The sequence below is a fragment of the Podarcis liolepis genome (genome assembly GCF_965112155.1).
Source record: "Podarcis liolepis genome assembly, chromosome: 2".
Classification (NCBI taxonomy): Eukaryota; Metazoa; Chordata; class Lepidosauria; order Squamata; family Lacertidae; genus Podarcis; species Podarcis liolepis.
In genome coordinates, this window is record NC_139555.1 from 28,177,579 (window position 1) to 28,192,278 (window position 14,700).

Below are 14,700 nucleotides of genomic sequence, written 5' to 3' on the forward strand. Positions count from 1 at the left end.
TGAGTTCCTCAAGCTGTTCAAACGGAGCTTGAATCCCTTCCTGGCCATCTGCCATCTTCTCCCGTTCTCCCAAGGGGGCCCCAAGCTGTACTTACAATAACGTCAGCTCCACTGGCATCTCTCCCTGGAGAAACGATACCCTGCTGTTCTCAGCTCCTGGCTCCACAGCAAACCTCTGCGTTTTTCAGCTAGCTGCTTTCAAACTCCGAAGCTGCTCCTTTGCCTCCTGCTCGACACCGCAGACTTCAAACGCATTCCAGCAGTATCTTCCGTGACGGTTTTACAAGCGATTATTTAGGATCCATAACCTGTGACCTTTGGTTATTAGCCGTGACCCCCGCTAATTGATTTACGAACCTCGATTAGCGATTTTATGGCTGCCTGGTCCGGCGCGCTTCCGTCAGCTGCGCCACTCTGTCACGGCTCAGCAGAGTTTCACACAGCGGTGTAGAACTGTCACCAGCTTGATTCAGCTTCCAGACAAACAAACAGAGTCCAGCTTGTCTATTTACAGCATTTATTCCAACATTTCTTAGGAATTTCCAGGACTATTTGCAGCCATGCCAGACTTGCGTCTTTTCCCCACGGAGTACAGAGTGGGACTGGCAAACTTTGCCTCCAGCTCCTCCCGAGCTTCCAAAAGTGACGTCAGAATGGTGTGGCATCATGGGAAGAACTTAACTCGTTAAGCTCCAACTCCCACACTGTAGTCCCCCAAAAAAGCTGGAGACCCCTAGTTTGGGAAACACTGGACTGGATTGTCATCATTTTATTATTTGTACCTTGCCCATCTGATTGGGTTGCCCCAGCCACATAATAAAACATTACACATTAAAAAGCTTTCCTAAACAGGGCTGCCTGAAGATGTCTTTTAAAGGTTGTATAGTTGCTCATCTCCTTGACTTCTGACGGGAGAGTGCTCCACAGGGTGGGTGCCACTACCAAAAAGGCCCTCTCTAGATGATCCTCAGGGTTCCTTCCATCTCTACAGTTCTATGATTCTATGAAGTCCATGTCAACGTAGCAATCTAAACAACCCTTTGTGTTTGTCTTCATCCTTTCCACCTTGGATAGCTGTTACACCTTATGCTTGTTTTGTGGTTTGGGGAGGCAGCATGCTTTAAGCAATTAATTGGTTGAAAGCACACTGAAACAGAATGTCACGTCAGTGCTCCTCTATGTGCAACTTACAGCGCTTAAAGCAGTAAACTAGGAGATCCCTTCTGCTCTTAAACCAGCTGCCTCTCCCAAGTGTCTCAGAGCATAGCCAAGGCAATTGTGAAGGGTCAATGCAGCATGTTGGATTTCTTGAACTCGGAAGGGTTGTAGGAAGGGTGTTAAGGAATCTTGTGGAAATATGGAACCTTGAGGTTTATATAAATTCCAGCCCTCAAGTGGACTGTGGAAGTGGTTTTGACTAACCGTGTACATTCCAGTGCCCAAGATATTTACATCACAAACATAGGGAATTAATAGCAGACCCTCCATGTGTCCCTATTTTCCAGGGACAGTCTCCGATTTATAGAAGCTGTCCCAGTTTCTGATTTGATCCTGGAATGTCCCGCTTTTCCTTAGGATGGCCCTATTTCCATTGGATAAATGTTGGAGGGTATGGAGTTATGCAACCCCCTGAGCCAAGGAGATAAGTAACTATACAACCTTTAGAAGACCTCTGAAGGCAGCCCTTTATAGGGAAGTTTTTAAGTGATTTAAGTTTTGTCATGTTTTTTATATATGTTGGAAGCTGCCCAGAGTGGCTGGAGCCCAGCCAGACAGGGCATTATTATTTTTATTATTAATTGGATGTTCCTATTTTCATCAGAGAAATATTGGAGGGTATGCAATAGGTTTCTGTTTCCTCTGTGGTTCAGTAGATACACTTTTCCCTCCTTTGAAATACACCGTTTCATGCAAAGCTTCACTTTTAATAAGCAGCAGGAGTAGGAAGCCTTTTAAATGGATCCTTTGAAACACAAGAAATGCTGCATTCTTTGGCAGATACCATATGGCATACCTCACAGATGGCTGCTGGAGCACCACTCGGCCAGCTGTCTTCTTCACCACCAAGATGGATGGCACCCTGGATGTCTGGGACTTCCTCTTCAAACAGAATGACCCTACACTCAACTTGAAGGTGATTCCGGAGGGAACAAACATATCCACATTTCAGATTCTTCTGTTGCAGTCTTCCTGTTCTGAGACTTCCACTCTCTAGAGGCAGAACGTTAACTTGGAAGATCGCTAGCTTGGTGCCCATTTGAAATTAAGTAGTGGTTTTTGTCACTTCTGCCGGGCTTTGTAGTAGCTCTGGGTGACTCTGGTGCTGCAATGGTAGCCAAATAGTTAAGTATGGGCTCCAGCAGGTAGCCACTTTCTTGGAAGGGGAAAGTTTGTTCATCTGTGTGCCTTGTCCTGTTTGAAAATGGCTGCATTTTTGCCGCAGTTACATTTGTTTGAAGGCCTCTGCATGAAACAGCTTCCAAACATGCATAATTTCTGCAGGCTAAATGCCAATTTACACACATATGGCCCACTTTTCTTATATGGAGAAAACCTCTGTGCAAGGAAAATGTGGGGAGCATCCCCCAAAAGGTGGCAAAATGGGGCAACAGAATGGCATTTGAATAAAACCCTGAAAAATCTGTTCTGCTGTTGATCCTTTTAATCTGAGCTAAGCACTCAGTCCTTGAAAATGTACTGGCATTGAAATGTCAGCAAACCCTTCGCTCCTGAATGGGTCTTTCTTCAACAGGTCTGTGATGATCCTCTCTTCAGCCTGCGTTTACAGGACAACGGGCGTTTTATTGGCTGTGGCTCCAAACTGGGTACGGTGACACTGCTGGAATTTTCCTCTGGCCTATGTACCTTGCAACGGAATGAGAAGAACCTGGCTTCCGCAGTGAGTGTCTCTTGCTTCCTAGGGGGCAAATTGGGGGGGCGAGGCAAACAGACCTCCTTGCAGGAATGTGTGCATGTGTTTTGTTCCTCTAGTTCAGGGGTAGGGGACCTCCAGCCCAGGTGCTGCGAATGTGGCCTGTAGACCTCTCCTTCTAGCCCTCAGACTTCTGCCAAGGCCATGGCCCTGTTACACACCCTCCTCAAGTGTTTTGGCTTCCTCAGCCTGGATAGCTCAGTTGGTTAGAACATGGTACTGATAACGCCAAGGTTGCAGGTTCGATTCCAATATGAGACAGCTGCGTATTCCTACATTGTACTAGAAGATCCTCAGGGTCTCTTCAAACTCTATAATTCTATGACTCGAATGTGTCCTTGAATTGTGTGAATGCCTCTTGATAGCCTGATTAATATAGGTTAATACCTTAGTTTATTGTAAACTTTTTTAAAAAATAAACTTGTAGAAAAATGATGGGATCTGCCATATATCTTTAAAATGAGACAGGTCTGCATCTCTCTAATAGGAAGGTTAATGAACTATCACAGGACCCCAACACAGGGCTCAGAAACCCCATACAGTGGTACCTCGGGTAACAGACGTTTCAGGTTACAGACTCCGCTAACCCTGAAATAGTACCTCAGGTTAATAACTTTGCCTCAGGATGAGAACAGAAATTGCGCGGCAGCGGGAGGCCCCATTAGCTAAAGTGGTACCTCAGTTTAAGAACAGTTTCAGGTTAAGAACAGACCTCCAGAACGAATTAAGTTCTTAACTTGAGGTACCACAGTAGTCCAAAGTTAGTGGCATGACTGATTTAGCCTCCGTGAGGTAGGCCGCTTCAGTTCCACCTACGGGGCTCCCTTGAATCCTTTTCAGCCTGTAATCCTTCTGTGCACCTCAGATGTTTGAGCGGGAGACGAAACGAGAGAAGATTCTGGAGGCCCGCCACCGCGAAATGCGTCTTAAGGAGAGGACCAAGACAGAGAGCAAGGAGGACCGGGGAAAAGAGGACGTGGAAGAGGAAAAGCCGGAGGAGATCCTGGCACGGGTGCAGAAGGAGTTCTTTGATGTCATCGAGGGAGAGCTCAAGCGCAGGGAGCGAGCAAAAGCCAAGCCCAAAACTGGCGACGACCAGGTAACAGGGCCGCTGAGAAAGATGCAAAGGCTGACTCTGCAAGCACAGCACAAAGTCCAGGGAGGTTGATGAGTCTTAAAATAGCTGCCAGGTATCATTTACGGAAATGTATGTAACCCTGGGGTTGTCTGGCGATGAACGACAGGATAGGAATTACATGCAGGAGGAGACAAATAAATTGTTGTTTAGTCATTTAGTCATGTCCGACTCTTCATGACCCCATAGACCAGAGCACGCCAGGCACTCCTGTCTTCCGCTGCCTCCCACAGTTTGGTCAAACTCATGTTGGTAGCTTCGAGAACACTGTCCAACCATCTCGTCCTCTGTTGTCTCCTTCTCCTTGTGCCCTCCATCTTTCCCAACATCAGGGTCTTTTCCAGGGAGTCTTCTCTTTTCATGAGGTGGCCAAAGTCTTGGAGCCTCAGCTTCAGGATCTGTCCTTCCAGTGAGCACTCAGGGCTGATTTCCTTCAGAATGGATAGGTTTGATCTCCTTGCAGTCCACGGGACTCTCAAGAGTCTCCTCCAGCACCATAATTCAAAAGATAAATAAATAAAGTAGAAGAAATAGCCTCCAAGAATGTGACATCATGGTACAGGGGCACTTAATGCATAGCAAGAGAAGGAATGTTCCAGGAAGATGTTTCAGATGGCCACATGTCTTATAACATCCTTCCATATTTCAGGAGCGGACATTTGACGAAGAAGACGATGAACCAATCCTTCCTAAGGTCAGTATTCCTGATCCCACTCCCAAATATCATTTAATGCATGGGTAAGCAAACTAAGGCCCAGGGGCCGGATCTGGTCCAATCGTTTTCTAAATCCAGCCCACAGACGGTCTGGGAATCAGCGTGTTTTTACATGAGTAGAATGTGTCCTGTTATTTAAAATGCATCTCTGGGTTATTTGTGGGACCTGACTGGTGTTTTTACATGAGCAGAATGTGTGCCTTTATTTAAAATGCATCTCTGGGTTATTTGTGGGGCATAGGAATTCGTTCATTTTTCCCCCCTTCAAAATATAGTCTAGCCCCCCCCCCAGGCCTGAGAGACAGTGGACCGGCCCCCTGCTGAAAAAGTTTGCTGACCCCTGATTTAATGTGTGGAGTATCCCTGATCTGCAAGATATCCAAGAAACTCTGGACCCGTCCCAACCTCCTTAAAATAGAAGAACACTCTTGTTAATGGAGCTTGCCCACTGACCCAAGTGAACTTGTCACACTAGCCAACAAGAATGACCATAAAACAGGAGCATGGATGGGATTGGTTGATCCGTATGAGGTATTTGCCACAGCTATGAACATAAGAATAGTGTGCCGCATCAGGCTAGAACAGTGCTTCCTAAACTTTGGCCTCCAGCTGTTTTTGGACTACAACTCCCATCATCCCTAGCTGGAAAGACCAGAACCAGGGGTGATGGGAATTGCAGTCCAACAAACAGGTGGACACCCAGGTTTGGGAAACACTGGGCTAGAAGATTTAACAACAACATTAGTAAATGTGTTCCCACCACCACTGCCAACATGGAGGCGAACAATCGGTTGCCATTCCTCAATAAATTATCTAATTTACAATGCATGGTTGCTCGGCGTTTTTACCCAGATATGGCCATGGATCCCTCAGACTTTATACCGAGACTGAAAAGAAGGTTCTAGGGTATTTTAGGAACATAGTTGTCATCATCAGAGCCAACTCCTAGTTTCCTTTGCTTTCCCCAATCAAATATCTGAGAAGGCCTGCCATCCTCCCAAGGTGATGGACATTGCCATTCAAATGGCATACGTGTGCTGTGTCCTGTGATTGATTATGTGAGGCTGGGCTTACCTGCCCCCCCAAAAAATATTCAATTTGGCAAACCTGGCTGCCATATACCTAGTCAGACCATTGGTCCATCCGGTTCAGAACTGTCCACACTGACTGGTGGCGGCAGCAGCTCTCCTAAGAACATAGGAAGAGCCTGTTAGATCAGGCCCATGTCCCATCTAGCCCTGAAGGAGCGTCTCCACCCCCATTGTTCAGCCCGGACACTGAGGTCCAGCTCCGAGGGCCTTCTGGTGGTTCCCTCACTGCGAGGAGTGAGATTACAGGGAACCAGGCAGAGGGCCCTCTCAGTAGTGGCTCCTGCCCTGTGGAACACCCTCTCACCCGTTGTCAAGGAAATAAACAACTACAGTGGTACATCGGGTTACATACGCTTCAGGTTACAGACTCCGCTAACCCAGAAATATTACCTCAGGTTAAGAACTTTGCTTCTGGATGAGAACAGAAATCGTGCAGCAGCGGCGCAGGGGCAGCAGGAGGCCCCATTAGCTAAAGTGGTGCTTCAGGTTAAGAACAGTTTCAGGTTAAGAACAGACCTCCAGAACGAATTAAGTACTTAACAAGAGGTACCACTGTATCTGACTTTTAGAATAATAATAATAAGTAATAATATTTTTTTTATTTATACCTGGCCCTTCCCGGCCAGAGCTCAGGGCGGGTAACACCAGTAAAATTACAATAAAAATATAAAAATAAAAAACCAATTTAAAATACAGGTTAAAATATAATTTAAAATGCAGCCTCATTTTAATAGTAGCCCATAGATCAAAACCATAAGGGGAAGGAAACATAAGGGTCAGACTGAGTCCAAACCAAAGGCCAGGCAGAACAGCTCTGTCTTGCAGGCCCTGTGGAAAGATGTCAAGTGCTGCAGGGCCCTGGTCTCTTGTGACAGAGCGTTCCACCAAGTCGGGGCCAGTACTGAAAAGGCCCTGGCCCTCGTTGAGACCAATCTAACCACCTTGCGACTTGGGACCTCCAAAGTGTTGTCCTCCGCAGGGCATACCAGGAGAGGCGGTCCGGTAGGTACGAGGGTCCTAGGCCGCATAGGGCTTTAAAGGTCAAAACCAGCACCTTAAACCTGATCCTGTACTCCACCAGGAGCCAGTGCAGAAGACACCTGAAGGCAGCCCTGTATCGGGAAATTTTTAATGTCTAATGTTTTAGAAAAAAAATTATGTGCTGTAAGCCGCTCAGAGTGGCTGGGGAAACCCAGCCATATGGGCAGGGTATAAATAAATAAAAATATGATGATTATAGTCCAGCATCCTGTTCTTACAGTGGCTTAACAGTTGCCTGCAGGGAAACCAGCAGGCAGGATTCAAGCACGAGAGCACTCTCCTTTCCTGGGGTTTCCAGCAACTCCCTTCAGCACGATTGCTGCCTCCCAGTTGTGGAGGGAAAACATAGCCATCATAGCTAGTTGCCTTGATAGCCCTCTCCCTGAATTTGTGCAATCCTCTCTGAAGTTGGGGGCAATCCCTGCCTCCTGCAAGAATGAGTTCCATACTCTTCTTAGCATTACTTCTGTCACAGCCAGTTTGCGCGGCTACAGGGACCACGTAACGCTCAGGGCTGACCTGTGGCCTTCAGCAGAATCGTATGGCAGAGTTCCTCAGGGGCCGCGTTGCCTCAGACTGCAGGTGGGGTTTCCAAACTTATGTTTGTAGGAACTAGTACAGTGGTACCTCTGGTTACGTACTTAATTCGTTCTGGAGGTCCGTTCTTAACTTGAAAATGTTCTTAACCTGAAGCACCACTTTAGCTAATGGGGCCTCCTGCTACCGCTTCGCCGCCAGAGCACAATTTCTGTTCTCATCTTGAAGCAAAGTTCCTAACCCGAGGTAATATTTCTGGGTTAGCAGAGTCTGTAACCTGAAGCGTATGTAACCTGAATCGTATGTAACCCAAGGTACCACTGTACACCAGGGAAAACATTAAGTTGAAAAACCCTTTCCCCTGAATTTCTCGTTTTCTATGTGCAGTGGGTTGCCTTTTTGGTTTTGGTTTTTACTGTGGGATTTTTAAAAAATGCAATTCCTCACCTGTCTGAAGTGGTTTCCAATTCATTATGGTAACTTTTAATCCAGAAGAGATAAGGATATACCTCTCCCAGAGACTGATTTTGAGGGGAGATCACTTGTTAGTGCAGACTTGCAAAGACATATTCCTGGTTTCTGTTTTTTGCAGGAGGAAGAGGAAGAGGAAGAGGAAGAGGAAGAGGAGGAGGAGGAGGAGGAGGAAGAAGAAGAAGAAGAAGAAGAAGAAGAAGAAGAAGAAGAAGAAGAAGAAGAAGAAGAAGAAGAAGAAGAGTGAATGGAGAACCCTGAAATTCCTGAATGGAATTTATATGCCTTCCTGTTTGCTCTTTCTATCATTATTTTTTTACACAACAGACTCTATCAATAAATGTAGCAACATTTTTTTGCACTTTTCTCCCGCTACTCTATCCTAACCCGAACGAGTGTCCAGCTGAGTCCTAAGTGCCTTTGCCATGGAAACTTGCAATAACTCTCAGTGCCTGAGGGACAGAAATAAAATTTGAGGTCGCCGTGATGAATTGATAGCAATACAGGGCTGAAAACAAGAAAAGGAACTTCCGCATAGATGACCCTTTCATATTCTGCACAGGAGAGAGAAATCCATAAATGCCAACAAGGGGAAATTAGTCCTTTTGCAGCGCATCTGCCACGGGGGAGGGAGCAAGATGCTTTTGTTGCTGCCATCTGAAGGTGTGGTACAGTACTGTGACAGTTTATAGTGTTGAGTGGCATTAATAAAGCACTTTAGGCAAGTCAGCCAAGCGACATAGGAGATAACAGAGTGATTTCAGATGGGGGCTTAAATTGCAAAAAGGTCATCGAGATATTATAAGCAGGTCATTATTAGCCATATGGGGTTCCCTGCCCCAATTTCTCCCAGAAACACATCTAGATTAAATAGGGGGGAAATAAAGATTGATATATATGTGGAGCCCTGATCTCATAATAAATACCTGTGTGGAAGCATTCAGAGACATATAATAAGGACTCATCCACACTTCTGCTTGTTCTGTACTTAGAAAGTATGGGTCTGAGTGGCTGTCTGCTTTTCCAAGTGGTTTTGCCTTTTGCCCTGCTGCTTTCTCCGGGAAAACCCACTCTTCGGCAATAAATCAGAGGAAACATCAGTCTGGGGGGAAACCCAATAGTGGGGTAGGAGAGCTGAAGAAAATTTCACATCTGGCAACCTATGTGTGCCTTTGGTTTCAGATAGTACATGGGTAGACGACTCTTAAAAGCCTGGGACACACATTTTCACTGTGGCCCAATAGATGTAGTTGGACTCCAACTCCCATCATCCCCAGTGGTCAGGGATGATGGGAGCTGTAGTCCAACAATACTTAGAGGGCCACAGGTCTCCCCCACCCCCACCCCCCGCGCTCTGTATTTTTCCTTTGGGGTGACTAGTTCTGCAGGTCAAATTGTGAATAATAATAATAATGCTTTATCTAGAAATATTGAACCCTTTGAGCCTTGGCACCTGAATATATTTCCACAAAGGGTGGGTTTTCTTTCCAGTGTCACCCACTCACTTTTCCGAGAGAGAGGTGTAAAATTTCCTCTTCACCAGCCCAGCACAGTTGCAAAGTAGCATCCATCTCCTCCTCCTCTCAAAGCCCTCCTTAATGAGATTTCAGATCCTAGAATTGGCCATCAGTGCCCTATAATCACTCTGTGTAATACAATGGAAAGATGGTATCTGATCTCCCCCCCCCCCCATTTTTTTATTGATTTTCCAAAAAAAAAAATTAACAAACAAACATAAATCTCAACTGTATTTAAACCAAACTTAGTAACGTTGTTAAGTGACTTCCTCGTATCCCCCTGGTTGAATTTCAGTGGATATCATTCGAACGGTTTTCCAAAACCAATATTCTAATAAAATTAACTTAATCACTTAACATCTTTCTTTCTTTCACATTCCGCATTAAACATATTAATTCATCACATTACCTATTTCAATCCTAAGTCTATCTGTTTTTTGCAAGCATCTCCAATTAATTTAACTTAACATGTTTAACTAAATAGTCTTTAAATTTCGTCCATTCTTCCTGATATTCCTCCTCCTTCTGGTCGCGGACTCTTCTGGTCAGATCAGCCAGCTCCGAAAAATCCATCATTTTCATCTGCCAGTCTTCCACTGTTGGTACTTCTTGTGTTTTCCAATTCTTAGCTAATAAAATTTGAGCAGCAGTTGTGGCATATAAAAATAATTTAACATCTTTCTTGGGCAATTCCCAACCTGTTATTCCAGGTATCTGATCTTAAAGCTGTTTCCTTCCTGCTCCTTTTAATGTCTGAGCCAAAGGAATCTTTGCATTTGCTGCCTCCAACGCGACAAGAGAAAACTCCCACTGTCGCTTCTCAAATCCACAGTGCTTCAAATGGCAAAGGACACAGAGAGAGACACAGACACAAAGACAGTTGAGCTACAATAACCAGAAGCATTGGCGCCAGGAACCACGCAACAGAGAGCGAAGGCCAGTTATCGCAGCAAAGTCAACATATTCAGGCCTTACTATTGCAGGGCAACAGCTCCACCATTCCCTGTTGGTTAAATTATTAATGGGATGCTCATCTTGCAGCTCATGCAAAACACTTTCTCCTCGAGGTAGAAGCAGAGGGTGAGAGTAATGGAGAAGAGCTGCCTCCAATGGAGTCTTGTTACAGTCTTTATTATTATTTTTTCCTTCCTGATGTGCACACGGCATCTGGCCAATGCACAAAATGCACTTGAAAACACACAGTCTCTGCTGTTAGTTACTTAGCAAGTTACTACTCAAAGGTTGAGATCTCCCTTTGGTAAACTTGTTTGAAAGTGCTCACAATTTTGCATGCCAAGAGCAGTTCCAAACATACTGAAATCCTAAGTTTCTAGCTCTCGTGATCTTTCTTTTGCACCCTGTGCGATCCCACCACGCTTCTTATCATTGCTGCTGCATAAACTGGATGCCCTTCCCATGGAGCATTGTGTCTGTCTCATGAAGGTCCCCATGATATATAAAGGTAAAGGGACCCCTGACCATTAGGTCCAGTCGTGGCTGACTCTGGGGTTGTGGCGCTCATCTCGCTTCATTGGCCAAGGGAGCCGGTGTACAGCTTCCGGGTCATGTGGCCAGCATGACTAAGCCGCTTCTGGCGAACCAGAGCAGCACACGGAAACGCCATTTACCTTCCCGCTGGAGTGGTACCTATTTATCTACTTGCACTTTGATGTGCTTTCAAACTGCTAGGTTGGCAGGAGCTGGGACCGAGCAATGGGAGCTCACCCCGTTGGGGGGATTCGAACCGCCGACCTTTTTATCGGCAAGTCCTAGGCTCTGTGGTTTAACCCACAGCGTCACCCACGTCCCTCCTGATATATAGGGGCTTTATATATAGGAGGGTTTAAAAAACAGCACACTCCTTGCAGCTAATAATTAGACAGTTGCAGGGAGGTGGGAGGGAAAAAGAAAACGGGGAAGCAAGCAATCCCAGGCACTATTTCTTCATAATTGATCTGCTTTTGCTGTGTCTCTTCTTAAGCCTTCCTCTAGGCAACCTCACAGCAATATGGTCCTTAGTTTAGCTCAGGGGTCAGCAAACTTTTTCAGCAGGGGGGCCGGTCCACTGTCCCTCAGACCTTGTGGGGGGCCAGACTATATTTTTTTGGGGGGATGAATGAATTCCTATGCCCCACAAATAACCCAGAGATGCATTTTAAATAAAAGGACACATTCTACTCATGTAAAAACATGCTGATTCCCGGACTGTCCGTGGGCCGCATTTAGAAGGTGATTGGGCTGGATCTGGCCCCCGGGCCTCAGTTTGCCTACCAATGGTTTAGCTCTTCAGCGGTAGCTGGAGGAGAGGGAGAGGCCAAGTGTAGCATTCGTGACATTGTACTTGAATAGTATTATGAGTTTGTGGTGTTCAGCTGAGTGCCAGACCTCTCTAATCCCTGCATCGAGCACGTGTTAAAATCTAATCAAGGCTTCTAATGGAAATGGCCTGCGAGTGTTCGGTGCCAGGGGTGCCAATCTGAATATAATATTTGAGGGAAACCCCCCTCAAATATTTTATTAGGGGGAGGCGAAGGGACCACGGCCCCTAGGAGTTGGCTCCTATGTTCGGTGATGAAGCAAAGGCACTCTGCACATGTTCTGGGGCGAAGCTGTTTGATGGCTTACTTCGGGACATCCTCCAGGACGAATGCCAGAATCTCTGGAAACCGGCTGAGTTCTCTGGCTGCAGCCACCGCAGGTCCTTCTCTATCTGGCCATCTGCCATGGATGCTTCTCAGCCGAGATTCCTGCATTGCAGGGATGGACTAGATGAAATTGGGGGGGGGATCCCTTCCAACTCTACGATCCCATGATTCTATCCTTCCGTGGCACCCGCCCCCCACTCCCTCTTCGGTACTAGGCGCCAGAGGGCGACGCGGAGCAGGACAAGACCGCGCAGCCCAGCCAATCGCGCGCCTCTGTGTCACCAGGAGGAAGCCTCCCGCGCGCCCGGTTGTTGTGTACACTTTGGAAAGATCTCCAGGGGACCCGAAACACCAGGAGGCAGCGAGAGGAAGAAAGAGAGAGACAGAGGCGCGAGACGGCGGGGGCAGAGAAAAGGCTGAGCCTCTGCAGATCCCAGATGGGGAACGGCAGAGTCCCCCAAGGCGAGGCGCAGGCGGAGCTGCAGCTTGCGGCAGCTCTCCAAAAAGGGAAGGCGCGCGCGTAATTTGGCAAGGTGCGGGCGCCCGTCGAATGGCGACGCCTCCCAAGTCTTGCCTCGGACTGAGAAGCGCCCGCTTGGCTTTTCCCGGTCGGAATGAACTGAGCCTGAAACGGACCAGCCTCGGGTAAAGAAGGGAGAAAGAGGTGAAATCGAGAAGTCAAAAGGAGGATCCGCACGTGGCTGACGCTTGTTTGTTAGTTCCCACCCAGCAGCCCCCGGTTTTCCATCCACCCTCCTCGCCTTCTGGGTGCGCACCTGTCATGATCATGAAGGAGACGGGCGACTCCAAGGACCAGCAGCTCACGGTGAGTGAAAGGGGCTCCTTGTTTCTAAGTCCTCTCCAGGGGTGAAAAGGAAGGGAAGCGGGCGGTGAAGTCCATCAGCAGGACGAGAAACAAAAGTTGGCTAGCGCTTTTTGAAATGGTATACACGCACGGACACGCGCACGCAATTGGCAAAGAAACCCGAATACAACGGCATGGGGATCGAGTTGATTAATAGCTGAGTTGGTTGTGTTAGACGGTAAGTATATGAAAGGTCAAAAAAGGAGGTGTCCTAAGAGTGCCCCTTGGTGATCAGCTTTCTCCCTTATCAAAATGGGATCCAGAGAGAGCTTCGCTGACTCTATGAGCGCAGCCTGTCTGGCAGGTTAGAATAGCTGGAGTTATGCAGTGAAATAAATCCTCTTATCTTATGCCCCAGACCTAAAAGGTCAAGCCCTGTAAACATATTTAGCTGCAAACAATGACCTGGGTTAGCAAAGTATGTGTCAGTTCTCCTGTCCACTAGTTTTATTCCCTAGGTGCAGATAAAACTTCAGGCTGGCTAAGCATTTTCTTTATAGTATAAGTTATTTTAAATATTGTTTTTAACGCTGTAACCCACCCTGGGAGCTTAGGGTGAACAACAAACAAACAAAAGTGTTGCTAAATAAAATGTTATCCAATGATGGTTAGGCAGGCTGCATCTTGGTGGAGAGTCTTGTCTACCTGTTTCTTAAGGAGTCGGGGTGCATTGTGGCTGTTGCCTCTGGTGCACGCATAGGGAAAAGCTCCTGAGTATTTTGCTGTGTGCATTGCATCACACCGGACCTGTATAGCCTTGTGTATCTGAATCGATATTTGGATAAGGAGTGGATAGGGGCTACCCTGGGATGAAAATAATGAAAACTGACACGATGATAACCAGGAGTCAATTGTTGTGTGTTCATGGCATAGAGTGGCAATTGTCGTGCACAATGGGATCATTTTGGCAATCAACATTCAGATAATTCAATTCCGGTTGCAATGTATGTGCAGCCTGCTGTGTTTTCCTACACAATTATGCTAATTCAGGCATAGGCAGACTCGGCCCTCCAGGTGTTTTGGGACTACAACTCCCATCATCCCTAGTTAACAGGACCAGTGGTCAGGCATGATGGGAGTTGTAGTCCCAAACCATCTGGAGGGCCGAGTCTGCCTAGGCCTGTGCTAATTGGAGCATCCTCAGCGCAAAGGCATGGGCCACATAAGTATGAAGTGAAAACAGGCTCCTGCCTCGTGGATCTTTCAATGTAAAAAGAAATGATGGAGATAAAAGGCACAGAGAGGGATGGGGCCAGAGGGGGAGAGAGTAATAGGGGAAGGGGCTGTGGCTTAGTGGTAGAGCACGTGATCTCTCAAGCGTCTGTCTCAGTATAAGGCAGATTTCTATATTCCTATGTAGGAGCCTGGGGACGCGGGTGGCGCTGTGGGTTAAACCACAGAGCCTAGGAGTTGCGGTTCGAATCCCCGCGGCAGGGTGAGCTCCCATTGCTCGGTCCCTGCTCCTGCCAAACTAGCAGTTCAAAAGCACGTCAAAGTGCAAGTAGATAAATAGGTACCGCTCCGGCGGGAAGGTAAACGGTGTTTCTGTGCACTGCTCTGGTTTGCCAGAAGCAGCTTAGTCATGCTAGCCACATGACCTGGAAGCTGTACGCCGGCTCCCTCGGCCAATAAAGCGAGATGAGCACTGCAACCCCAGAGTCGCTCACGACTGGACCTAATGGTCAGAGGTCCCTTTACCTTTACCTATATAGGAGCCTAGACCAGAAGGCATATATGTGGAGCCACCCCTA

General features: G+C 47.0%; 1 protein-coding gene across 9 annotated transcripts in view; it reads left to right on the forward strand.

Moving 5' to 3' along the window:
* LOC310700437 (dynein axonemal intermediate chain 2-like) overlaps positions 1-14,700 on the forward strand; it is an 82,574-nt gene that overhangs the window by 23,462 nt on the left and 44,412 nt on the right. For 2 of the 9 annotated variants that reach the window (XM_083490058.1, XM_083490057.1), the window contains exons 10-14: positions 1,999-2,134; positions 2,753-2,899; positions 3,798-4,031; positions 4,717-4,761; positions 8,065-8,283. In XM_083490058.1, coding sequence (XP_083346184.1) covers positions 1,999-2,134; positions 2,753-2,899; positions 3,798-4,031; positions 4,717-4,761; positions 8,065-8,169 — 667 coding nt within the window. In that variant the 3' untranslated portion in view covers positions 8,170-8,283. Of the gene's footprint in view, positions 1-1,998; positions 2,135-2,752; positions 2,900-3,797; positions 4,032-4,716; positions 4,766-8,064; positions 8,284-14,700 lie in introns of those variants that run through there. The other 7 variants (XM_083490059.1, XM_083490060.1, XM_083490054.1 and 4 more) reach the window with 7 other exon arrangements.